Genomic DNA, 27,104 nt, shown 5'->3' with positions numbered 1-27,104 from the left:
GAGAGAGAGAAGGAAAATGAGAAAGCAAGCCACCAGGTCCAGGACTTGAACCGTGTTCAGCCACGTGGGAGTGTCCAGCACCTTAACCACCACACCACCTGCTGGTCCCCTATTTTTATTATTTTTTTTTACAAGAACCCATTTTAAGACAATGCTCCAGGGCCAGCAGGTGGTGTGGTGGTTAAAAGCACTGGGTTCCCACAAGACCAATCATGGTTCAAATATCGGACCTGGCGGCTTGCTTTCTCACTTTCTCTTTCTCTCTCTGTTTCTATCTGGTCAAATTGATAAACAATAATAACAAATGGAATCAAATAAATAATTAATAATTCTTTCATTAAAGAAAGAGGTTTCTCCCCAAAACATCTGAGAATATTTCAATTTAAAGGAAAGAAAGAGGGACTAGCAGGTGGCATGGTGGTTAAGGGGCTGGACATTCCCACATAGCTGACCATGGTTCGAGTCCTGGACCTGGTGGCTTGCTTTTTCACTTTCTCTCTCTCTTTCTGTGAGTCTCTCTCTAGTCAAGTTAAAATAAATAAATGAATAAATAAAATAATTATTGAAAAAAAAATAGAACGAAAAAGTAAACCCACAAAAAAAATCAAAACCAAAAAACCCCATGACCCACCCAGCCATAACCACCTTCCTTAATCGATCATAGAAGTTTCTTTTCATTTTATAAAAAGATCAGTAAAAAATATTGAAAAAATGTTCTCATCTTACATTTGTAAAGATAATAGAATTCATAAGTTTCTTAGAAAACAGGCTAGAAACTGCCCTCCAGTTCCCACCCCTGTTGCTAATGGTCAGCAAAGTTAGAAAGCTGGGTTACTAGAGCTGTTGGTGGAGAATGGGAAGCCCAGCCCAGAACTCAGGAAACACGGGAGTGGGTGTGGACCAGAGCAACTCTGTGCACTGCAGGGCTGCGTAAAACCGGGGAACACAGGTGGTCAGACAACCTGGAACTCGACATACAAAACTGGTTCTTAACAAAGATCTGAGCAGTTTGGTCCCAAACTGAGATGAACATTTCAACGTTTATTGACATGCTTTGTTTTCTCTTTTAAGAGTCAAAGTTTCCCAAATTAAATCTTTCTGCTAATGTTACTACATATGCCTAAAGAAAAGGGGAGAGGGGGAAATAAGGGCTTTTAAAAATCAGGACAGGGAAAAGATATTGGAAAAACATCAAATTATTTTTCTTAGCTCCAAATTAAATTAAGATCAAAACTGTTGGTTTCTAATAGGGAGCAAACTAAAATCCAAGCAGCAGTCTTCTGCCCTAACCCAGCCCACCCCACACACCAACAGGATTAACAGCTACAGCCTGATGTGTTGCTCTGCTCAGGAGCTGGGCCCACCCAGACTCCACGGTGCCAGTGGCCTCTTGGGTCCAAAGGGACACAGCACCGGGGTGCCTCAGGCTGTAGTAGGTCTCTGCAGGGCTAGAGGGGGTGGGGGATCCCGAATCTTCTTGGGGCTCCTCTGCAGAGTCCCAACATCTTTACAACAGACTGATTATGTACCCTTGGATATAGAACTACCAGCAAGACTGCTGGATCATACGGCAGTTCAGTTCCAGTTTCTGAGGAATCTCGCTTCTGTTTTCCGTAATGGCTGTAGTAATTTACGTTCCCACCAACAGCGTAAAAGAATGTATTTTCTCCACAGGTGTCTTCCTTATAATCAGTAGTTTCTGTCACAGTTTCAGCGTGTAAAAGAAAATAACCCAGCATCCCTGGGAAGTCAGTAGCCCTTCTCTAAACCCTCCTCCTTTTCTGTCTGTAATTAGCATGTTGTTTTTGGGTTGTTTTTTTTTTTTTTGGAGAGGTTTTTTTTGCTATAGGACGCATGCGCTCACCAGACAGAGAGAGACATAGAGACAGAAAGCGAGGAATCACCTCCCAGGGGGTATGGCCACACTACAATCCCTTCTCCTCCATTCTCCTCTCGGGATCTTGGGCACGCACGCACACGCTCCTGGCGTGAGTTTAAGCCACCGGGTCTGGGACTCGGACATGGGAGTCCAGTGACATAGCCATTACGCTAACTGCTGGTCCAATTAGCATGTTGTTTTAAGGCTAATCTCTTCATCCCTGACCTGCCTCTTCAAAAGTCGAATAATGGGGTTAGCTTCTGCACCTTCATCTACACCCTGAGACCAAGTCTTACAGGCCAGGCCATGTGCTGTGAACACAAAGACCAACAGGAAGCAGGCTTACCGCCACGAAGTTTAGGGTGTACAGGCAGAACCACTAAGACACCACGCCAATTATAACAGGACAGACGAGTGTCCATGTCCGGTTAAGAGCTGGGAAGAGAGGTCCCTCCTGGGAAGTGGTCTCCCTCCACCTCTAGCAGATGTGGAATTTGGGTTAGAGGTGTTAAGAAAGGCTTCCCAAAACAATTACAGGAAAGGTAGGAATTAGCTGGCAGGAGGAATTCGCCAGGGAGGTGGAGTCGCCAGGGGAGGTGGAGTTGCCAAGCAGGACAAACAGGATGTGAAGGCACAGCATAAGAAAGAGAGCAGAGTTTTGAGAGTTCCCCAAACATCTTCCAACGCCTATTCATGTCTGTTTTTTCCTTGGTTTAGGTTTTTTGTTTGTTTGTTTGTTTGTTTTAAGAGAGATTTTTGCTACAGGGTGCATGCGCTTGCCGGAAAGAGAGAGACATCAGCCTTGGTGGGGGAGGTGGCCACACTACAATCCCTTCTCCTATATTCTCCTCCTGGGATCTTGAACATGCATGCACACACGCCCAGCATGAGTTTTAAGCTGCCAGGTCTGAGACTTGAACCATGGTCGACTATGTGGGAATCCAGCAATGTAACCATTACACCACCTGCTGGTCCCTCATGTTCATTTTAATGGTTTCTTTTCCCTCCTCTCTCTTCCTGGAAGCAGCTTCTATGAAGCCTCACAGACCTAACACAACACCTGTTACAGGAGGTGTCAGTCAACTAACATGCACGTGCTGAGAGCCTGCTAAGGGCCACACATAGATGAAGGAGTGCTCACCAGTTTTGCAGTTTGGTTAAAGGCCACCCAGCCAGATATGGGCTAGTGAGGTGCGGAAGCTCATTTGCCGTGTCCAGGGAGGCAGGTCAACATCTATGCAGTGAAGAATGCCACCCCCCCACTCTCTCATGTATGATGTTAAAATACATTTCTCAGTTCTGGGAAGGTCCCAAGGTTTCCTACTTAGAAAGGTGGGGGAATAAGTAGGCAGGAGAGGAGGTTAGGAAACAGGTCCCTCATGGATTTGGTAAGCTCCTCAGAGTAACACTTACCCTCCCCCAGCACTCCTCTGGCACTCCAGGAAGAGGGTCATTTTGGCCCTTCTGGTTCCTATCCGATCTCCTGGCAGGAAACAGTAGATTCAGTCAACAACACTCAGATCTTGAAAAAATTAGCAAGGGTGGTAGAGAGGATATGGAGGGAGACGGTAGAGACAAAAGCCAGAAATAAGGGATCCAGGGGAGAGGAGGGCAGCACACAGGCTCCAGTCAGGCTCCGGGCTGCCATGGAGGGAGACTGGAGAAAACTGCTGCCACGACTGCTGCTCCTAGGGGTTGCCGCAGGCAGATGTCTACACGATGAGACCCAGAAGTCCGTGAGCCTTCTCAGGCCCCCTCTCCCTCAACCTCCTCTGAAATTCCGCGCTTCCTCCCTCCTGCTCCCTGGCTCCCGAGATCCTCAGCCCCTCCGGATCCACGCCTGCCATGTAGGCGGTCCTCTATCAGATGGAGCTCAGGATCCTGAGGGGGACTGGAGAAGAGGGGAAGCTCGAGCCCTGGCTGCAGTGAGAGAGGCCACCCAGCGGATCCAGGGCATCCTCGCAGGTGAGTTAGGGAACAGGATGGGTAAAGGGTCGGGGAAGAGACCTACACAGAAAAGGCCCTGAAACTCTAAGATGCTGAGTGAAATCCAACTCTCGTGAAGTCCTTCCAGTGCAAGGACCCTTGCTTCTGAGTCGAGACCCTGCACAGTACTGCCATGCTGTCTGGGGAGACCCAGAAACCCCAAACCACCACCGGTGAGTTCCCGTCGAGAATGTGTACAATACTTCTTCGGGAGACTCAAGAAATGTCTCCAGCCCGTCTAAGATATTCTTTCTTGGCAGGTGCAGCCTCTTGAACCCAGGGTACAAAGGGGAGAGGTGCCTGGGAGCAAAGGTGAAACCAAATATTCAGTCTAGAGATCTGAGCTTCTCTAGCCTGCCTAGATTTTCCTAAACCCACCAACATCAGAATTTTTTTTTTAAATTTTTTACCAGAGGGCATGTGCACTTACTAGACAGAGGGAGAGGGAGAAAGCATCCCGATGGGGGATGGTCACGCCAGTTCCTTCTCCACTTCTCCATCTTTTTGGGATTTGGGGCGTGTGTACACCCGTACCTGGTGTGTTTTTCTCAAGCTGCTGAGGCTGGGATTTGAACCACACAGTTGGTCATGTAAGATCCAGCTCCCTTAACCACTAGGCCACAGGGCTGGCCCAAGCATCAGATTTAATGTGCATTATAACAATGGAGTTTCCTGGGCCTTTTCCCCCCTCCTCCAAAAGTTATTGTCAGGGATTGGGTGGGAGGTAGTGGACGGGGCAGAACTCTATTCAAAGTGGCTGCACAGATGACAGGAAGACAAGAATAAAGATAATCGTTCTCCCATTCTAGTTCCTGTTTTTTGTTTTGCCATTCCAGCCCATCTGCTAAACTAGATGCTACATTTCACTCCATCAGATTCCTGATGCCCACCTCCACGGTTATGCCTTGTGGCCAGAGCACGGTCCTCCACAACTAATCCAGCCAGATGGGCCTGGAGTCCAAAACACTGATTTTCTCCTGTATGTGCGAGTTGCCCACACTTCCAAGTGCCACCAAGAGGTAAGGTTCAAATTAAATCCTTTTCCCTGCCCTGCCTCTCTTCATCTTTAATCTCATCAGGGGTAGGGAGCATAAGAGCTGTTTTTATTAAGTTGTGATGATTTGGGATAAACTGGGGCAACCAATAAAAGTTGGGGTAGGAACTAACCCTGCCCATAGCCATCCCTCAGTACCACACTGACAGAGTTCTGCAGAGTTCTCTGGTCCTCCATGTTCAAGATGTCTTCTACCTGTGTTACCCTACCTTCCTCCTTCCTACTCCTACCCTGCCCTGACCCACCTACAGCCCTCTGTCATAGCCTATGCTGCCTGCTGCCAGCTGGACTCGGAAGACAGGCCTCTTGCTGGGACCATTGTCTACTGTGCTCAGTACCTCACCAGCTCCAGCCTCAGCCATGGAGACATTGTCATGGTGACTGCTACATGATAGACAGGGAGCAGCAAGCAGCTTGGGGGGAGAGGCAGGTCACTTAGCTTCCCATGACGTCAAAAGAACCTGCTGAGAATGGAGCAGAAGGTGCCTCAAAGCTCTTAGAGCGCTGATTACACCGAGAGTAAACAGAGTGGTTTGTTCGTCCAGCTGCAAACTCAGCCTCCCTTACTCACCAGTCATCTGTCCTTAGGCCACACTACATGAATTGCTCCATGCCTTGGGTTTCTCTGGACAGCTCTTCAAGAAGTGGCGAGATTGCCCCACAGGACTCAGCGGTGGTGAGAGGAATGAGGGAAAGTTCTTCTGACATGGTCAGCCAGAGGGAATTCATTCTCACAGGGCCTTCCTTCCAATCTTACCTCACCCTTCCTAAGGTCTTCTCTCATCACACTGCCTTCTTCCTCTTCTGTGCTCAGTTAGAGAGAACTGTTCGACGAGGCAACAAGTGACGAGGCGAGATGAGTGGGGACAGCTGCTTCTTACCACCCCAACTGCCAGCCACAGCCTGGCCGAACACTTGGGAGCGCGAGGGGTTATACTGGGTGTTCCTTTGGAAGATGAGGTAAGAATGAGAGCACCTTTGGGGCAGAGTGACCGAAGAGGGATTAGCCAGGTAACAACCAGCTATCTGCCACCTCCTCCAATAGGGCCCTTTGTCCTCCCACTGGGAGGCCCGACTGCTCCAGGGTTCTTTAATGACTGCTACCTTTGATGGTGCCCAGCACACTCGACTTGACACAATCACACTGGCTGCCTTCGAAGACACAGGCTGGTACCAGGTCAACCACAGTGCTGCAGAAGAGCTGCTATGGGGCCACGGTGAGAAGGCAGAACTGCAGAGGGGCACTGATTACCCAAGTGAGCTCTGGGGGAAGTGGGAGAGGTTGGAAGGGATTACCTGCTGCTAAGGTGTCATTGAGGCTATAAACAGACCTGCTGCAGATGGATTTGACGCTTCACTTGTTGAGGGCTTTCTCATCCTCTCTCTCAAACAGGAGCCGGCCCGAAATTTGGCCTGGTGTCTACATGTGGGACTGACTCCTCAGACTTCTTCTGTACTGGCAGGTGTGTGCTGAGTGGCTGGAGCATTGTCTAGCTTTCAATGATCGTAGTTTCACCCTACCATCCCTTCCACACAGCGGGCTGGGCTGCCACTACCTACTCCTGGACAAAGGAAGCTGCTCCTCAGACCCCATGCTGGAAGGCTGCCGCATGTACAAGCCTTTAGCCAATGGGGTGAGTAGAGAGCAGAGGTGAAACTGAGTGGGCCTGGGCGTCAGCTTCTAAGCATTCTAGACAAACACTGTTCTATATCCTGCCATGCCCTGACCTACAGAGTGAATGCTGGAAAGAGGAGAATGGATTCCCGGCTGGGGCAGAAAATCCCCACGGGGAAATCTACCATTCCCAGAGTCGTTGCTTCCTTGCCAACCTCACTTCACAACTGCTCTCTGGAGATCAAATCAGACATCCTTCTCAAAGCCCACACCTCAAAGAAACAGAGCTCACTGGCCGCTGCTACTTGCATCAATGTACAGAGAGGGGAGCATATAAGGTGCAGGTGAAGGGATCACCTTGGGTCCCATGTCTTCCAGGAAAGGCTATTCAGGTGGGCACTAGAAAAGAATAATTGTGGCACACTAGCAAAAAGAAGTTGGGAAGTGCTTGCATGGTAGTCCTTCCCAACCTGTTTTGGGTACCCAATGAGTCTATGACTATGTTCTAGAATGTCTATTTTCCTCAGAAGGAAGCCTTGAACATGTAGCTATCTCCTGCTATATATTTACTTGCAGATACCCAGGTACTATGGTCTTCTCTTCTGTCCTCGAGGTCGGTTATGTCAGACTACTGAAGGTATCAATGCTATTACTTCTCCACCTGTGAGTCTTCCAAACCAAGACCTGCTATTCCAGCTGTCTTTAGGATTAGCCGGGCCTCCAGACCACTCCCTGGGGGAACAGAGAGAAGACCTGGCAGAGGCAGTACTGCAGGCACTGATGAGCAGAGGTGAAATTGGCAGGTAAAGGGACAGTTCAGGCTGAGTATACAAGGGGCAAGGGAGAATGCTAAGTTCTTTACTTTGTTAACTCTTCTCTGAGGACTCTCTGTGCAACCCACTCCTAAGCCTGCTGTTTCATGAGATACATTCTTCCAGGGATAGTACCTACATTTAAGAGATTCAAATGTCCATTTAGGTGCTATTTCCACAGCCCATCAATTACCAGTAGTTTGGTGTTCACTGTGCACATGTGGAAGCCCCCTGGCTGCCAAGGGCCTTCGGTTGCTATGTTGAACAGGACCTTGACCTTGACTATCCAGGAGAAGCCCCTAGAAGTATCTCATGGAGGAGCCAGCTTTACCACAGAAGACAGCAAGTAAGATACTACACCAAGTAATCTTTCAAATTCCTGGCATCATGTTTCAAATCACAGTCAAGCACTCACTCATGCATATGCTTCCTAGACAGGACTGTATTTCAGAGAAGATGCCTAACAGGGTCACCTCAGGCCCATCAGTATGCAGCTCCCTCCCCATGTACAATGAAGGTCCCCCAACCCTAGGACACAGGATCCTAGCCTCTTACTGCCTTAAACACTCCTTAGGGCCATGGCTAGCTACTACATACCATAGTCTGACTTTTCTCCTAAACCACTTCCCTCATTGCCAGGTTAGGTATCCTTCCAATGGTTAGACAGAAGACTTGGATCTTGGTCTCATTCCTACTTTCTGGTTCTAAATTCCCTTACTGGTATCCTGTTCAGCTTAATGCTTGGATAAAGCAGGGTTTCATGAGTTCTACTATAAAGGTAAAGCTCTTCATCTCCTAAGCCCAGGTATTATTCCAGGTGAAATATTACCTTTTGTGCTCCTAGGGTGCTGCTTACCTCAAACCATAACCCCTTTACAACCCATCCAAGTCTTTACATGGGACTTTGCCTAATGATGCTCATCCTGGTGGGTATGCTGGGAACAAAAGCCTACCAGAAACGGACTACCATTCAGGTGGGACCATCTGCCCTCCACCATTCACCAGACCTCCATGGCACAAGGGGCCCAGATGGAGGAGTAAGGGTGGTGTAATGTTGCCCAGCACAGGACAGGAAGTAGAGGATTACTCTTTGGGAGATAACTAAAGGGAAAAGTCTGTCTATTGTGTACACTGAAGTTCCAAATGGCTCTTCCCCCAAGTGTCAACTTTATACTAGCCTTAAGTATGAAAATCCTATGGTTCTAAAGATCCATTCTTTATTTTGGCATAAAAAATAAACAAATCAATCTGTAAAGAGTATAGCTTGTTTTCATATTATTGTAAAGAAAACTTATAGAATAGGAACATCTGCTATCAACTCCAAGGATATCCCAGATGCTTTAGAGAGTCACTTTGGAGTCAAACTACCACAGTGTGAAGGAGGGAGTAACTATTATAATCATTTCCCTCTCCTGATTTTCCATAATTTTACCAAGTCACTACCAGGTAAGCTTGTGATTGAGATGTTACATAATTATGCTAGAATCTGGTAAGGGTAGTAAAACCAGCCATGTGAATCCAGCTAAACTATAAAGATATGACTTTTTATTGTCCTTCTCTTGTGTTTCTGGGAAAGGGAGGTTCTACTTTATACTTTTCATGGGCTAGCAGTAGGCTTGAGTTATATGTAGGTTCCTTTAGGGTAGAGTTGCAAAAGAAGCCATCAAATTCTTTGGGGTTTGACATCTCTTGGAAAAAAGCAGTCTAGAAGACAGACCGATGATCTGGATTTGTGTAGACAAATCGCATTTACAGTATAAGTACAGTCGACATGCTAATGTTGAAATAATCGTGCCTGTGCTGGTCAGCAAGGTCAGAGAGCTGACTGGGATACAGGCCTTTAAGTGACACATCTGAATTGAATTTTCACTGCAGTCAAGACCTCAGCTTCATCAACTGTGGTTATCTTCTTTGATCTGAATGCCTATCAGTCCTTACCAGCTGTAGCAGCCACTGCTTGGTAAAACTTTGCCACGAAGTCTGGTTCACTAATTTCCAGCTGTCTGACAAACTCATTGCGTTCCTGCTCAGCCCAACCTCGAAACCACTGATCCCAAAGACGTAGCTGGCACTCAAAGATACAAGGTGGTCGGTTTGCCCCAGACACACTAAGCTGCTCCAGACCTTCCAGAAGTGGCTGTAATTTTCCTGGCACTGCCTTAGCTACCAGGTCCTGTAGGAAACGTTCACGCTGGGGACCTGACCAACTGGCAAACCAGTGAAGAATACACTTCATCTCCTGGGAAGTGATGTAAGACATTGGAGGAGGGGAAGAGTTACTGATATTGTCTGGTACTGAGGGTAAGGGAGAAGGGAAGGATAATGGCATCGAAGAGGAAGATGATTCCAGTGGCATCCTGAAACATAAAAGCACTGTTATACATTCTCTAGATAGAGCAACCAAAATACAACTTTCCAGCAACAGAGAATCTTAACCAAAGATTAGGATCTTGGACCTACCTACCCCTGCCATGTATTAGAATTGCCTTGCAGAGCAGTGTTTTACCACTGCGCCACCTTCTGGTCCCAACAGTGTCCTTCATTTAATTATCCTACTACCTTAGAGAAGTCACCTACAAATGGCTTCACTTCAGATTTCCCAGCCTTCTTTTTCAAACTGATTATCCTCCCCAACCACTGCTTCTATCTTTCTTATAAAGATTCTAAAAATAACCCATTTCTTGCTCATTCTCTCTCCCTAATTCTATGTTCAGATTGGGTAAAAAAAAAAAAAAAAGATTAATGTTGGTGCATCACATATTCTCTAAAATGAAAAAGTACACATTTTAAACTCCAGTACCTTGCATAGGTGCTAATTGTTACGGGGCTATAAAGGGGGGGGGGCAAACATGTGCCGAAAGAAGCTTCTTTGTAAAGTGCATATAGCCCCTAAAATTATGCCAAGAACTTCATAACATCCGTTACCTCCTTTCCTGTAACAGTACCAGGAAAAAAAGAGTAAGCGCCTTGCCCAAAATAAGGTAACACAGTAAAAACACCAGAAGCCAGGTGTTTATTCAAGACAAAAAGTTATGTTGTTTTGAACAAGTGTTACACTTGCTGTATAATTCATGCCTTGGAACAATTTCCCTTAATTTTTTTTTAGTTTGCGATAGGGTGTATGCTCTTGGAGAGAGACGGAGAAAGGGAGAAAGCAGCCTTCCAGGGGGGAATGACTACCAGGCAATACCTTCTTCTCCATTCTCCTCTTGGGATTTGGGGACACATATGCACACATTCCCAGAGCTTCTCTCAATCCTCCAGGCCCTGGACTCGAACCACAGTCATCTGTATTGGTCTAGCCACCTTAACCTCCATGCCACCTGGCTGGCCTCCCTTAACGTTCAGTTTGACTCCCATGGGTGCCCTGCCATTGATTTTGCATCATGAATGCAAGTGCAAGGTCAGCCGACTAAACTTGGCTAGTTTTCAGTCCCACAATTTGAATCTCTAACAATGAAAACCTTAACCTATTTGTCTAGGATCTCAATTTTACTGTTAAACTGCTGCAAGTTAGAGGATTTGCTGATACAAAGAACGAAGCCCCTAAACGACTAACGTCAGTTTAGGGCGATTGCCTTTATCACAAAGTCCAAAGAGAAACAGCTCCTCCTAAAAGAACTTTATTCTCAGTCCGTGAAAGGGAGAACTTTTCCGAGTCTCGCCGCCACAGGGCTTCCTCGGCAAATTCAAGTTCTGTGTCATGAATCAGTTCTGGGTTCAAAGACATGGTAATGCTTCTTGCCACTTTGGAAGCCATGGAGCCTGTTACTCAGATGTCTCAAAAGAACGACGTTACCCTAAAAAGGAGTGGTGGGATTTCGGAAGATGCAGCTGCAGCTGTTTCAGTGATGCGAGCGGGAGGCTTGCCCTACGCGGTACTCTACGGACACCGAGTCTGACCCAAGGAGGAACTTTTACTCCACTTACCTCCCGTTTCCTCTCCGGGGGCACCTGGAGATCGTCACAAAGAGTCCTTAGACTCCAACTACCGCCACCGCTTCCATGTTTCCTGAAAACCCTAAGCAGGGCCTGCTGGGCAGCCCACGCACTTCCGCTGCCGGACCTGCCCCAAACACCCAAGCGCCCCAGCGCCCGGGTTCTAGGTCCGGAGGTAACCGAGTATCTCCGATTATGGGATGCCAGAGTCGAGCGCTTCCGAAAACATTCGGTTCAAAGCCTCGACCAGACGGAGATAACCGAGCCTGAAAGCCAGGCGACGGAAGGAGAGCTGTAGGGCAAAGGAAAGAACTGATTGGTGCCGATGTGGCGGCGGAAACACCCGAGAAGTTCCGGAGGAATCCGGGGAATTCTGAGTGGTAATCGAGGGGTAGACTATGGCAGTGGGCGGGGTCGGCTTGGTACGTTCGAAGGGCGTTGGCGGAAATTACCGAAGATGCCCGAAGCCGTCGGGACGGACCCGAGTACCTCACGCAAGATGGCGGAGCTGGAGGAGGTGACTCTGGACGGGAAGCCTCTTCAGGCGCTGCGGGTGACCGACCTGAAGGCCGCACTGGAGCAGCGAGGCCTAGCCAAGAGCGGGCAGAAGAGTGCCCTGGTCAAGCGACTCAAAGGGGTGAGGAGTTAGCGTTGCCGGGGTGTCGGAGGGGAGCGGACCCGGTAGAGACGAGTATCTGCCGCGGCGCAGGCGCAGTAACCAGGCTCGGCGCGAGCTTGCTCAGGCCGCCAGCGCGAGCCTCAGGATCCGCGCGCACGGTGGTTGGTGAGGCTCGCGCTGGAATAGAGATCGTTCCGGTTCCCGCCTTAACGGCAGCAGCGCGAGCCCAAAATGGGAGGGTGCGCGCTACTCTCCCGGAGTGTCTTAAGCTCCTTCCTCCTTCCCCCACCCCCTCCTTGTTTGTGTCTGTGGTTTCGGCGCATGCGCTGCAGAAGGAGTTAAATCCCACTACTACCACTGGCGTTACTGGCCTGAGGGGGGCGAGTAGGGCCGGGTCGAAGTTAAGGGTATAGTTGGGCGGAAAGGTGGATGGGATTGGTGTCTGTGTCTGCAAGAATAGATGTGGGATAGGGTTAAAAAAAATTAAAAAATAAAAGTCTGCTTGATTAGATTAGGAGGTGAGATGAAGGGAAACCTTGAGAAAGACGGGACTTTGTGAGAGAGGGGTGTCTAATTTATAGGGCATCCGGAAGCAAATTGGGTGGATAAGAATTTGGTGAACGTTATTGAGAGAGTGAGGCAGGTTGGTGTATGTTGGGGGTTTTGAGTCGGCTGAGTAGATGATAGTGGGATTGTCATGAGAGATGGACTGCGGTGTATAGGTTTGGTGTAAATGGAGGGAAGAGATTGGCTTGGTTTCCGAGTTCATCGGGATATGTGACGGGCAGCATACAGATGAAGGCTGGATTGGCTCAAGGGTTGAGTTGGCAGGCCAGTGCTAATGCAGAACCTGACAGGTGTGTGTGTGTGTGTATCAGGTCAGTCCACAGTTTTACAGGGTCTGTGGTCATTGTCTTCCGGAGCGTCCTCTTCAATGTACTTATAAATTTGATAAATCTAGGTGCCACTCTGCTGTAATTTTTATAAGTTCACTCAAGTAGATGTAGTCTTGGGTAACTGATGAAAAAGTAATTCAATCAGGCCAAAACTGGCAGCCCCATGATTTCATGTATTTGACACTGGTTTGAGTATTTTAAGTAATTTTACCTGCATGTCTAGAGTTAGAAGGGGCACTTGTCAAAAATGCAGAAGAGAATAGGGATTGTGGTGCTGATTCTGTCACTGTCACCGATTTTATGACATAGCTGCATCACTATCTGCCTGCCTGCCTGCATATTATACATCTATACATTTAGGAGCAGTAACCATGGCTACCTTTAATGGTCTTTTGAAGATGAATGAAAACAGCATTGGTAAAGGGCTTCTAGGTTCCTAGAGAGGGAGGACAATTTACATGTGCATTTAAGTCATTGCATTTAATGAAGAGTTTATGGGAAGAGTGGGGATTTGGGTTTTTCTTTTTGTTTTTTTTCCTTCTGGTTTTGACTTTTGTTCTTCCCTATATCAGGCTCTAATGCTAGAAAATTTACAGAAACACTCAACACCCCATGCTGCATTCCAGCCAAATTCCCAGGTAAGAAAGAAGGTTTGTTAGATGGAGTGGGGTGTTTGGGTGTACAAACACACGAAATACATGGTGTCGTATATTTTGTGCTTAAAGCCTGACTAGTACTTTCCTAACTTCCCTGGCTCAGAAATGTTCTCCTAGCAAGACAGTTGAATTCTGATCAAGCCCAGTTGTACACAGGACCTAGAGTAAAGACCAGAATCAGAGGTGCTGCTACTTAATTTCTGATACTTGAAATGATGTGTATGGAAAGGTGTGGCTCCGACTGATTATGTTAGTACAGGAATTTGAAGTCATTTATTTACCATTGGTTTGGCAAAAGTAGGTGATGTCTTGAATGTAGATGAGAAGTAGACCACCACTGTAGGCAGTGTAGGAGAATACTTATTGATCAAGAACTCCATTGTTGACGTAGATGTTCCAGGAATTCAATCTTTTGTAAATCATCCACTATTAACTAGTGTTAACTACTAACTCTATACAGTTTTTTTTTTTTTTTTGAGAGGTTTTTGCTATAGGGCGCATGTGCTCGCCAGAAAGAGTAATAGGGTGAGAAATCATCCCCCAGGGGGGATGGCCATGCTGCAATCCCTTCTCCTCCATTCTCCTCTCGGGAACTTGGGCACGCACGCACACACGCCCGGCATGAGTTTAAGTCACTAGGTCAAGGACTCAAATGACGGTCAACTAGATGGGAGTCCAGCAACATAACCATTACGCCAACTGCTGGTCCCTATGCAGTTTCCTTAAACATCACTAGTAGCCGTGTTATTTATGACAAGAAACTTGACCTGTGGAGGCCTTGGTTTCCTCAGTTTTCTTGTCTAGTAGTACGAGAAAAGTTTTGATTAGATCTGTACTTTTACAACTGTTCTGCTAGGGTTTTGTGGGGCTGCTTTTGGGGGCTTCTTAGGGAAGATACTACCTTCCCAAGTGAACAGGTTCATTCTTTCCTCTCAAACTAGATAGAGGAGAGTTGAAACATGTGTCTGCTTCATATATTGAATTTCTGTATAAGAATTCTTTTGAGGAAACCATTCCATAATTTAAAAAAAATCATAGCCTGCACAATCTCTTAAGGTTCCTTTCATCTTTTAAAATCCCCTCGTTGTAGTGTGTCACGCACTTAAAGGAAAAACCCAGGTCTTTGTTAATGCAGTGATGTGCATCCCCAGTACTAGATGAAGTCCCAGGATACTGTGGAAAACAAGAGAGCCTTCCTACTCCCTTGTTATCACCTCATTAAGCTGTAAGTATTATAATCTAGCCAGCTTTCAGAGGTTTAGTTAAGTGTTTAAACAAGCATAAGAAACTGCATAGTCAATGAGTTCACAATTGTATTTGGCTGCCTGTTTTAGTTTAGTTTTTATTTTTAATTATTTTATTTAACTTGATTCATTTTATTTATTTATTTATCTTATTTGAACAGAGAGGGACAGAGTGAGAGAGAAAGGGAAAGTGAGAAAGCAAGCCGCCAGATCCGGGACTTGAACCACAGTCGGCCATATGGGAGTCCATCACCCTTAACCACCATGCCACCTGCCAATCCCTTATTTTAGTTTTTGAAACTTTTCTTTTTTAAACATTTTTTAAAATTTAACACTTTATTATTATTTTCTTTTGACCAGAAGGAAAGAGAAAGAGAAGGGAAGTGAGAAAGCAAGCTGCCAGATCCGGGACTTGATCCATGGTCAGTCATGTAGGAATCCAACCCCCTTAACCACCATACCACCTGCCGGCCCCTGAAACTTTGCTTTTAAGCTAGGATTTTTGCAACAGTCATACATATATTCTTCAATACTTGGCACCCTATAGATCATCAGTGTCCATTGAGTACTAAGAGACTTGTTGCTATTTTAGGTGAAAAAATAAATATTTACCACTTAGGTAATATGACTAATAATATAGAAAGTATTTTTTTTTCCTTTTTCTAGAGTTCTAATAGGACTTGCTAAGAAAGAAGGTAATAAGGAAGATTTGTGAAGAGACAGCTGAAGGGCAGAAGTTATGTGGGACTCTATTAAGTAAAAAAATGGGAAAAAGGATAAGGCTATGGATTTTTTTTTTTTTTAAGAATTATTTATGGGGGGAACCAGCAGTTAGTAATGGCTATGTTGCTGGACTCCCACGTAGTTGACCGCGGTTCGCATCCTGGACCCGGTGGCTTAAAACTCACACTGGGTGCATATGCGTGCGTGCCCGGGATCCCGAGAGGAAAATGGAGGAGAAGGGATTGCGGCGTGACCATCCCCCCTGGGGGGTGATTTCTCGCTTTCTGTCTCTCTGTCTGTCTGGCGAGCGCACGTGCCCTATAGCAAAAACCTCTCCAAACAAAAAAAAAAGAAGAATTATTTATGGGACCAGCAGATGGCATAATGGTTACATCACTAGACTCCCACGGTAGTCAACCCCAGTTCAAATCCTGGACAGCGGCTTAAAACTCACCAGAAACATGCATGTGCCCAAAATGCTGAGAGAATGGAGGAGAAAGGATTGCCACATGTCCATCCCCACTAGGGGGTGATGTCTCACTTTTTATCTCTGTCTCTCCAGCAAGTGCATGTGCCCTGTAACAAAAATTTCTCTTAAAAAAAGAGAATTACTGGGGTTAGCAGTTGGCATAATGGCTTTGTCGCTGGACTCCCAAGTAGTTGACTGTGGTTCAAATCCCGGACCTGGTGGCTTAATCTCACCCCAGGCGTGTGTGTGTGTGCATGCCCAAGATCCCGAGAGGAGAATGGAGGAGAAGGGGTTGCAGCATGGCCATCCTCCCGGGCGGTGATTTCTCACTTTCTGTCTCTCTGTTTCTCTCTGTCTTTCTGGCAAGTACATGTGTCCTATAGCAAAAAAAAAACCAAAAAACAAAAAACCAGCAGGCGGCATGGTGGTTAAGGCGCTGGACTCCCACATGGCTGACCATAGTTTGAGTCCCAGACCTGATGGCTTGCCTTCTCACTTTCTCTCTGGTCAAATTAAAATAAATAAATAAGCACCAAATAATTCATTTTTTATTCTTTAGTTTTTGGGGTTTGAGAGGTTTTTGCTATAGGGCACGTGCGCTTGCCAGAAAAACGAGAGAGACAAAAAGCGAGAAATCACCCTCCAGCAGGGATGGCCACGCCGCAATCCCTTCTCCTCCATTCTGTTCTCGGTGTCTGGGGCACTCACGCACGCACGCCCCACATAAGTTTAAGCCACTAGATCCGGGACTCAAACTGCAGTCAACTACATGGGAGTCCAGTGACATAGCCATTACGCCAACTGCTAGTCCCTATTATTTAGTTTTTTATTTATTACTATTTTTAAATTTGCTGTAGGGCACATGTGCTCACCAGGGGAAGAGAGAGGGAAAGTGAAAAAGCAAGCCTGCACCAGATCACTTGAACCACTGTCAGTCATATGGGAGTTCAGCACCTTAACCACTACACCACCTGCTGGTCCCAAGCCTCTGCATTCTAAATATTGTTACCAAAGATTTCTTTTCACCCAAAGAAAATGGAATTTTAACTTCGTCTAAATGCCAAATTTAAATCCCTGTTTTTAATCTATTTCATGTTTTTAAATACTAAAATATTAGAAATGTTGGGACCAGTAGGTGGTGTGGTGGTTAAGGTGCTGAACTCCCACATAGACAACTACCATTCAAGTCCTGAACCTGGAGGCCTGAAGCTCATGCAGGTGCATGTGTATGAGGAGAATGGAACAGAAGGGATTTCAGTGTGGTCATCCCTCCAGGGGGTGACTTTTCACTTTCTCTGTCTCTCCAGTGAGCACACACCCCCTATGACAAAGAATCTTAAAAAAAAATTTGGAGATGTATGACAAAATGTTACATGGATAGGTGGAGATTGATCTTTTGAAGGAATTCATATCTGTCTTCCTTTCAGTTTTGATACTACCAAAAGGAAATTTTAGATTAGGTAATATTTTAGGTTATTTAAAAATACAGATTAAAAGGCATAATTACAGGAATTGTGATTTCTTCTGTTCTTTGGGAACTGACTATTTAAAATAAGACAGTATGTACAGTTTCTCTTTTTGTTAGGTTTTACAACTCATAAGGCTATTTTATTCTGGTACTCAATATAGGAACACCTTAGAAAAGGATTTTTCAACATTTCAGGTCTCTCTTTTGATCCAACTATAAGGGATAGACCTTTGCTCCGTGGAATATTCTTCTTGCATTTTCCTGGTTTGTTTCCCTAGACCTTCTTTTTCTGTTTCCTCTACACAGATTGGGGAAGAAATGAGCCAGAACAGTTTCATAAAGCAGTATCTGGAAAAGCAGCAGGAGCTACTCAGGCAGCGTCTGGAACGTGAAGCTCGCGAAGCTGCAGAACTTGAAGGTAAAGCCAGATTTGTCACTTCTAACAAGTTTTTCATTCTTAACCCTGTCACCATGCAGATAGGCGACCTTTCTACCTGGCAATTTCAGGAATAAGTTAGGTTGAGACTGCTGCTTATTTGCTTTGATAGTTTTTTCGGAACAAGTGAGTTTCTGTTTATTTCTGTCAGGGAAGTATTTTGACTTTTTAGAAGAGGGTTCCTGGCAACAGGAAGCATTACAAGTAAATTAAACTCCCATTTAGATGGAGTAGAGTTTGATCCTAGGGAGTTCTTCTTGATGTACAGTGCTCATTTTAGTATGAATCTCTATCTGTGACTTTGCCTGACCTCCTTCACTCCTCTACATATTCCCACATGCTGAGCCCTTCACTTCCTCCCTCCCCCGACCCAATCTGTACTTTGCAGAAGCTTCAGCTGAGTCGGAGGACGAGATGATCCATCCTGAGGGAGTGGCTTCCCTGCTACCTCCTGACTTTCAGAGCAGCCTGGAGAGACCAGAGCTGGAGCTCAGCAGACATTCGCCCAGTACGTATCTCCCTCCCCACTGCGCTGTTTGTCAATCCTGCGTAGTTGGTGGGGGGAGGTAGTTACACCTCCTTTCATGCTAAGCCTCCATGAAAGTCCCAGGGAAATTTTGGACATTGATATTTGATCTGTTTTTCATGTAAACCATGTCCGTTTGGAAGTCTGCTTTCACCTGTATATTGTTAACTTCTCAGTGTTTTATGAGGCATTATGATTTTTTTTTCTCATCTATACCGCTTCAACGTCTTCTGCTTCTGAATTAGCAACAGTCACACCTCCTTTTACCTCTTCACCGATTGTATATATTATACGATGTATATCTAGCCATCCCCCTCAAATAGGGCATCTGCTGCAAGTTATTTATTCAATAATTTTTTATTGAGTGCCTATTGTGCTAGGCACTAGAGATAATAGTAAAGAAAAAGAGAAGTCTCTGGCCTCAGAAATCTTACTGCCCAGTAAAGAGATTGACATTAAATAATTATGCAATTATAGTTGGATTAAGTGCTATGAAATATAGTACAGATATGTTTTATGTGAGCATATTATAGGGAGCTCTAACCTAGTATTTGGGATTGGTTCAGGCAAGATTCATTTTTTTCACATTATAAAAAATAGTTAGCATCCAGTTTTGCATAGTCTATCAAGCAAATGTCTATAAATCAGCCTTTGTCTCTTGTGAACTACCTAAGACAGTATACTTTTAGTAGAACATGTATATGAAACATGTGGACAGTAGGTATACATGTTAAGCCAGTGTGTGAATTGACAGATATTCTGAATCATTAATGTTAATGGTTGTAGAATGAGGGGTGGGGAGCCTATAGTCAGTATTTTTAGAATATGTGAAGTTTCCAGTTCTTCTAATTTTTTAAATTGTCAGGGCTCGTGACTATTCACTAGAGAAAATAGGAGGAGGAGAAAGTGCCCCCAATGGGGCATGGTCACACCACAATCTCTTCTTCCATCTCTTCATCCTGTTGGAATATTGGGCACAAGTGCATATGCACGCACACACACATGTGCATGCACACACATACACCTGGCATGTTTTTTAAGCTGCCAGCACTAGGATTTGAACTGCAGTTGGTCTTGTGGGCTCTGGCTCCCTTAACCACTAGGCCACAAGGCCAGCCCACCATAAACTTTCCTACCTTTGATCTTGGCTGGGATATTAAGCTTTGTCTCTGCATAAACATCAGATTCTTTGAGGTACAGAAGGTGAGTCTGCCATAGACCAGTAAACCATCTCAGCGGCAGTTACTTGTTGGCTTTGTGTGTTTTTGGTTTCTAAGATTTTGACTGAAATAATAGTTCTAGTAATGTATTTTTCTACTCACTAGGAATGCTTGAGGATTTTTTTTTAAGTATTACTTTGTTTAAGAATATGGATTCCTAGGCCCTTTCCCAGGAATTTCAGGGAATGTGAATCTTGAGACCATAGTTTTTAAGGTCACTGAATAGTTTTGTTGACCAATTCAGTTTACTGATATCTGAAGGAATAATTCTTCAGTATTATATCTGGATCTTTGACTTATATTCTAGCAACCTCATGTTTATATACTGTAGTTAAAATTTCAATTCAGGGGACCAGCAGGTGGCTTGATGGTTAAGGACACTGGACTTCCACATGGCTGACTGTGGTTCAAGTCCTGGACATGGTGTCTTGCTTTCTCACTTTCTCTCTCTTTTTCTGTCTCTCTCTGATCAACTTAAAATAAATGAATGAATAAATAAAATTAAATAAATAATTATTTTTAAAAAATTTCAAATCGGAAGAAAGAATTGGTTTATAAAAATCTTCCCTGACTTTGCTTCTTGACCTTTTTTTTTTATTATTAAGTTTATTCGCTTATTTTCCATAAGCGAGATAGCGTATCCCCAACAGGATCAAACACTTTAATCCACCCCCAACCTCAGTCAGCCCAGATCATAGGGATGTATAGGCCCAGAGTACTCAAGGAGGTCTTTAGATGTGAACCCAGAACCCTCCCCATGGGTCATCCTCACAGAGCTATGTGTTTTACCACTGTCTGGCCCCGCTCTTGGCCTTTTAACTCTTCACCACTTTTTTTCAGTTATTTCTGAGATGTTGTCTGGATTCCCTTCTGTATCATGACTACATGTACAAAAATGCTTTTCAATATAGGACATTATGAGAATATTAAATTGATATTCAGAATATCGATGCCTTAACAAAGGGATAACCACAGGTTAGCTGGCCCTTGGTTTACACAGCATGTAGCACTCATTGTTTTTTCTGATATTAAATCTGGAGGCTAAGAATCTAGAGAAAAGATAAATAAATTAATGCTTGTAAGACTGATAAGAGTCAGTTTTAGGTTTGGCATCATTGCTAGGTCTCTGTTCCCTTAATTTCTGATTCTTATTCATACTTAAAGATACCCTTGCCAACAGGCTTTGCTGTGATCTCTACCTGTCTCACTTGTGTACAAATACTGCCCAGGGATTTATTTTCTAGAGTCAAGAAACTGTGTTTGTATATGGCCCTTAATCATTCTTCACTTTAATACATCTGCATCATCCAGGAGCCATCCAATTTTTGTGCCTGAAGGCTTCTAGCTTTAGACTCTCATATTCATCCTGAGTTATTTTTTGACTCCTGAAATACATTGATTAGCTCCTTATCAGTATTAGTTCCATCCTTAATAAAGTGGTCATTTCCTGTACATTATTAACATCTGGTGTAAGTCACTCATGTGATGTGGCCATGTGCTCTTTTTTTTTTTTGGAGAGGTTTTTTTTGCTATAGGGCGCATACTGTGCTCACCAGACAGAGAGACAGAAAGCGAGAAATCACCCTCCAGGGGGGATGGCCACGCCACAATCCCCTCTCCTCCATGCTCCTCTCAGGATCTTGGGCACGCACGCACACGCGCCCGGTGTGAGTTTTAAGCCACCAGGTCTGGGACGCGAACCGTGGTCAACTACATGGGAGTCCAGCGACATAGCCATTACGCTAACTGCTGGTCCCGCCATGTGCTCTTTTTTTTTTTTTTTTTTTTTTTTTGGGGGGGTTTTTGTTAGGTGTGGGCGGGGTGTCTTTTTTTTTTTTTTTTTTTTTTCTTTTGGAGAGGTTTTTGCTATAGGGCGAGTGTGCTCGCCAGACAGACAGAGAGAGACAGAAAGATAGAAAGCAAGAAATCACCCCCCGGGAGGAAGGCCACGCTGCAATCCCTTCTCCTCCATTCTCCTCTCGGGATCTTGGGTACGCACACACACGTGCCCGGCGTGAGTTTAAGCCACCAGGTCCGGGACTCAAACTGTGGTCGACTACGTGGGAGTCCCGCGAAATAGCCATTACGCTAACTGCTGGTCCTCTGCCATGTGCTCTTTATAGAAGATCACACGTTTCTTGGAAGCTTGTCTGTATCACATCAGATTCCTCCAAGGAACTAAGAGATTCCACATGTCTTCATATTTTTGTATTGCTTACTAATTACTTGTTTTACAATTGTAAATCCCTTTCATTTTTCATTTTCTTGTAAAACAGCAATGACTAAAACTTTCAGAACAGCTCTGTTCATTTTCTCAAATCCCTTTGATGATTATTTATCAAGTCCTTTCCAGGGGTTAATCATCCAGAATCCTGTCTCCGCATTTTTACATTCTCAAAAATAACGTCATAATCCAGTAGAGTGACATACAGTTTAAAATAGGTGAAAAAAGAAGCTGTTTATGTGCATGTACCTAATTTTATACCTAACTTTAAAATCATAACTCTAAAATTCTCATTTGAAACTTATTTAACACATTTATCTCTGACCAACTTGGTCATGCCTTTTTTTTTTTCCTTTTGTTTAAAGTAAAATAGATCAGGTCTGTCTAAAGGAACTTTCCTAAAAATTTATGGAAATTACTGTCTTTTCTTTTGGCTTAACTCATTTTATGATTTAAACTTTTCCAGATCACTGAATTACAAAATTATAATCAAGTATTGTAGCCACTACACTAATGTCTTAAAGATATCTTCAGATGTTTGCTAGCAAGCCTGGCCTATACATTCCAATTCTCTATCTTGTACATATAATAATAATGCAAGTCTTTAGTCACTTACCCAGATATGAAATGGTATATATTCAGGAATCCTGTTTATAGAGTAAAGTTTTAGAAAATATGTGGTCTTAAATTCATTTTATTAATTTCATTGTGATTTTTTGTTTGCTTATTTTTTACTACAGAATCAAAGTCTAATTTATTTTAGATTGATTGTTTATAGAAATAAGAGAACAGATCTTAAGCTGGAGCCCATATAATCAGCTTTATTTGGTATCAGTTTAAAGACTATGTGGGGGAAGTGGCCAGCAGATAGCATAATGGTTAAGTTGTTCAACTCCCACATGGTTGGCTGTGGTTCAAGTCCTGGACCCCGTGGTTTGAAATCATTCTGTGCACATGCATGCCCAAAATCCTATAGGAGAATGAAGGAGAAGGGGTTGCGGCATGGCCATCCCCCCTGAGGGGTGATTTCTCGCTTTCTGTCTGTCTGTCAAATGCATGTGCCCTATATAAAAAATCTCAATAATCATGATAATAACAACAACAACAGCAACATAAATACTATTAGAATAGAACATGGTTTTACTTTTCTTCTGTCTTAAAATTGAGGCCAGTCTGGGGCCAGCATGAATGCAGAAGTTAAGACAGCAAATCTGATGTGGCCAACTGTGTGGTTTGAGTCCCAGACCGGTGGCTTGATAAACACCCTGGGCGCATGTGTATGTGTGCCCAAAATTCCGAGAGTGGAGGGGAAGGGATTAAGGTGCAGCTGTCTCCCCTTGAGGGTGATTTCTCACTTTCTCCTTTCTCCCCCCCCCCCACACACTGCATACGTGTCCTATAGCAAATATTGAAAAAAAAAGTTTTAAGCCCAATCTAACCGATTAAGTATCTAGAATATAATTATATTTTTGTTTTTTAGGTTTTTGCCACAGAGCGCGTGCATTTGCCAGAGACAGATAGACAGGGAAAGTGAGAAATCACCCTCCAGAGGGTCACGCCTTGGTCCCTTCTCCCCCATCCTCCTCTCAAGATTTTGGGCACACACTCATACGCGTGGCGTAATTTTCGGCCGCCAGTTACAGGATTCAAACCATGGCTGGCCATGTGAGAATCCAGCACCTTAACCACCATTTTACCTGCTGACCCCAAAATGTGATTCTGTTGTTTTCTATACTGATTCTTACCACTGTTTACATTGCTAGCCTGCTTTCTTTTTAAGTTTGTTCAGTCATCCTTTCCATGAGCAAGAGACAGAAAGACAGTTATTCTCCAATAGGATCCCTACACTGTGATCCACCTCCAGCTTCAGCCATCCCAGAATCATGGGTACATGTGTATCCATGTACTCCAAGAGATCTCTGGAACTTTTCTAGGTGGATGAGCCTCATAGGGCATGTATGTATTTTGCTCTTGCACCACTGTCCAATCCCAATATTTTTTTTAAGAATTATTTATTTTATTTTTATTCATTTTATTTTAGTTTGACCAGAGAGAGAGAGGGAAAGTGAGAAAGCAAGCCACCAGGTCCGGGACTCAAACCATGGTTGGCCATGTGGGAGTGTCCAGCACCTTAACCATCACGCCCCTGCTGGTCCCAAATCCCAATATTTTTTTAAAAGAATTTTTATTAAATTTTACTTTTTATGATTATTTATAAATTTCCTATAGGGTGCATACATTCACCAGATAGAGACAGAGAGAGAGAGGAAGCAAGCCACTAGGTCCCAGACTCAAACCATGGCCAACCATGTGGGAGTCCAGCACCTCAACTGCCAGGCTACCTGCTGGACCCCCTACATAGTTTTTTTTTTAATTGCCAAAGAAAGGTAAAAAGCCCCCCAATGGGGTGTGGTCATACAGCAGTCCCTTCTCTATTTCTCCATTCTGTCAGGATTTGGGGCATGCACACACATGTACCTGGCATTTTTCTTTTTCTTTTTTTTAAATTTATTTTATTTTATTCATTTTCTTTTTCTTTTTTTAAAATTTATTTTATTTTATTCATTCATTTTATTTGACCAGAGAGAGAGAAAGAAAGTGAGAAAGCAAGCCACCAGGTCCAGGACTCGAACCGTAGTCGGCCATATGGGAGTATCCAACACTTTAACCACCATGTCGCTTGCTGGTCCCACACCCGGCATTTTTTAAGCCATTGGGGTTAGTGTTCACATTGTGGTTGACCATATGGGATCTGGCTCACTTAACCACTAGGCTACAAGGCCGGCACCTACATGATATGTTAATACTGGTAGGAAACTCAAAAATCACACAGTCCAGGCCAGTCAGGTGGTGTGGTAGTTAGAGCAGTCAGATCCCACATGACCAACTGTGCGATTTGAATCCCAGACTCAGTGGTTTGAAAAACCTGCCCATTGTGTGTGTGCCTATGTTCAAAATTCCGAGAGGAAAGTGGAGGAGAAGGAATTGCAACATGGTCATCCCCTCTGGGAATGCTTTCTCATTTTCTCTCTCTCCCTCTCTGTCACACTAATCCAATTCCACCTTTTTCTTAGTCAAGACATTGAGACCCTAATTTCTTCAATGTTTTATCCACACTTCACATCCTTTATGAAATGGGAGTGAAACTTCTTTCAGTTTTGCATGAAGTTATTTAGGATGACCTAGATTGATAGTTATCTAGCTTTCTTTCTTTCTTTTTTTTTTTATTTCCCCTAATTAAAAAGTTATTTTTGGACCAGCAGGTAGTGCCGTGATTGGGGGTGCTGGATTCCCACATGGCCGACTGCAGTTCAGGTCCCAGACCTAGCAGCTCTCTCTGTCTCTGGTCAAATTAAAAGAATAATAATAACAAATGGAATTAAATAAATGAATAAATAAATCTAAATAAATAAATTATTTGATTTGCTAGAGGGCACATGCCTTTTGGGGGGCGTTCCCACTCCCCCAAGGGGATCGACCATGTCACAGTCCTCTTTCCTTCTTTCTCCTCTCAGGATTTTGGGCACACATGCCCATGCACCTTGTGTGTGTTGTTTTTTGTTTTGTTTTGTTTTGTTTCTTAAGAATTTTTTAAAAATTATTTAATTTTATTTATTCATTCATTTATTTTAATTTGACCAGAGAGAGACAGAGAGAGAGGGAGAGAAAGTAGGAAAGCAAGCCACCAGGTCCAGGACTTGAACCGTGGTCGGCCATGTGGGAGTGTCCAGCGCCTTAACCACCACACCAGCTGCTGGTCCCCCCTTGTGTGGTTTTGAAGCTGCCAGGTCCAGAACTCACACTGCACAGTCAGCCACATGGGATCCAGCTGTCTTAACCACCATGCCAATAGCTGGCCCTCAAGCTTTCTTTTAATAGAATTTGTTTCCCTTCAGGACCAGCAGTTAGCTCTCATGTAGTCGACTGCAGTTTGAGTCCTGGACCCGGTGGCTTAAACTCACACCAGGCGCTTGTGCATGCGTGCCCAAGATCCCGAGAGGAGAATGGAGGAGAAGGGATTGCGGCCCTGGGGAGTGATCTATCGTTTTCTGTCTCTCTCTCTGTCTCTGTCTTTCTGGAGAGTGCATGCGCCCTATAGCAAAAACCTCTCCAAAAAAAAACTTCCCTTCAAAACAAAGATTTATTTTTTTTTTTAAATATTTTATTTAACTTTATTTTTAATTTGGTCAGAGAGGGACAGAGCGAGACAGAGAATGTGAGAAAACAAGCCGCCAGGTCTGGGACTCGAACCGCAGTTGGCCATGTGGGAGTCCAGAGTCCTTAACTACCACGCCACCTGCCAGCCCCCAAACAAAACTTCCTTGTGCATCAATATATGAGATGTCTTTGGAAAGGTCTTGGACAATGCATGTTATGAAAAAATAATGCGTGGTTTTGAAAATTTTTTTGCACCACTGTAAACTTGTAGTAACTTGATATAATATGTTTGAATAGCATCTAGTTTGAGTTGCTTAAGAAGGTTAAGACATTCATTTGAACAGAATCCCTGTCAGCAACATGCATTTTACTAAAAGTAAGACCAATCATCAAGTTTATGGTGAAGCTTGGGTAGAAGAATGATGAAATCATTGATGCTTTATGAAAAATTTATGGGAACAATACCCACTATTGTTCCGTGAGTTTTAAGCCACCGGGTCCGGGACGCGAACCGCGGTCGGGACGTGAACCGCGGTCGACTACGTGGGAGTCCAGCGACATAGCCATTACGCTAACTGCTGGTCCCTCCAAGATTAATTATCTTCTTACAGATTGATGTGGACAGTCTGCATTGCATGTTTCATTGTCAACATCATCTTATCTCTTCGTAAAAGAAGTTATCCATTTGTTTTGGTTTTTAGAGAGAGATTTTTGCTGTAGGGTGCATGCACTTGTGATAGACAATGAGAAATCACCCCCGGGGCGGCAGGGGATGGCCATTCCACAAGCCCTTCTCCTTCATCTCCTCCTGGGATTTTGGACATGCACGCACATGTGCCTGGCATGAGTTTTAAGCCATCAAGTCTAAGACTCAAACTGCAGTACGCCATGAAGGAGTCCAGGGCCTTAACCACTATGCCACTCGCTGGCCCTAAGAAGTTATCTATTTGATGGAACCAACAGTTAGCGTAATGGCTATGTCGCTGGACTCCCACATAGTCGACCATGGTTCACGTTCCAAACCCTGTGGCTTAAAACTCACGCCGGGCGCGTGTGCTTGCGTGCTCAAGATTCCAAGAGGAGAATGGAGGAAAAGGGATTGCGGCGTGGCCATCCCCCCTGGGGGGTGATTTCTCGCTTTCTGTCTGTCTCTCTGTCTGTCTGGCGAGCGCACGCGCCC

The 27,104-nt window shown here is 44.5% G+C and overlaps 3 protein-coding genes across 7 annotated transcripts in view; 2 read left to right on the top strand and 1 right to left on the bottom strand.

Annotated features, from left to right (window-relative positions):
- The first annotated feature begins 2,857 nt into the window (after positions 1–2,857).
- Positions 2,858–8,745, top strand: CIROP (ciliated left-right organizer metallopeptidase). The gene is given in 14 exon segments (XM_027770306.1): positions 2,858–3,844; positions 3,954–4,038; positions 4,126–4,177; positions 4,741–4,889; positions 5,044–5,296; positions 5,508–5,592; positions 5,734–5,879; positions 5,965–6,136; positions 6,313–6,382; positions 6,457–6,553; positions 6,654–6,926; positions 7,111–7,337; positions 7,513–7,692; positions 8,191–8,745. Coding segments are annotated over 14 exon segments (2,316 nt in total). The 5' UTR covers positions 2,858–3,525; the 3' UTR covers positions 8,399–8,745.
- A 124-nt stretch (positions 8,746–8,869) lies between these two features.
- Positions 8,870–11,844, bottom strand: CUNH14orf119 (chromosome unknown C14orf119 homolog). The gene is made up of 3 exons (XM_006144505.3): positions 11,738–11,844; positions 11,277–11,577; positions 8,870–9,703 (listed from the first exon to the last, which is right to left on the bottom strand). Exon 3 carries the CDS (start codon positions 9,700–9,702, stop codon positions 9,274–9,276), a length of 429 nt encoding a protein of 142 aa, XP_006144567.1. The 5' UTR covers position 9,703; positions 11,277–11,577; positions 11,738–11,844; the 3' UTR covers positions 8,870–9,273.
- The window catches only part of ACIN1 (apoptotic chromatin condensation inducer 1), a 46,083-nt gene continuing 30,562 nt past the window's right edge, over positions 11,584–27,104 (top strand). For 3 of the 5 annotated variants that reach the window (XM_006144507.3, XM_006144509.3, XM_006144508.3), the window contains exons 1-4: positions 11,611–11,922; positions 13,373–13,438; positions 17,667–17,778; positions 18,185–18,304. In XM_006144507.3, the coding sequence (XP_006144569.1) occupies positions 11,611–11,922; positions 13,373–13,438; positions 17,667–17,778; positions 18,185–18,304 (610 nt within the window). Of the gene's footprint in view, positions 11,923–13,372; positions 13,439–17,666; positions 17,779–18,184; positions 18,305–27,104 lie in introns of all 5 variants that reach the window. The other 2 variants (XM_014586283.2, XM_006144510.3) reach the window with 2 other exon arrangements.

The sequence above is a fragment of the Tupaia chinensis genome, unplaced genomic scaffold (genome assembly GCF_000334495.1).
Source record: "Tupaia chinensis unplaced genomic scaffold, TupChi_1.0 Scaffold000126_2, whole genome shotgun sequence".
NCBI classification, from domain to species: Eukaryota; Metazoa; Chordata; class Mammalia; order Scandentia; family Tupaiidae; genus Tupaia; species Tupaia belangeri.
This window is presented reverse-complemented; position numbering and strand designations above follow the sequence as displayed.

Bases quoted from the DNA above. Each gene is read 5' to 3' on its own strand.
- CUNH14orf119 (XM_006144505.3), bottom strand. From the start codon at position 9,702: ATGCCACTGGAATCATCTTCCTCTTCGATGCCATTATCCTTCCCTTCT.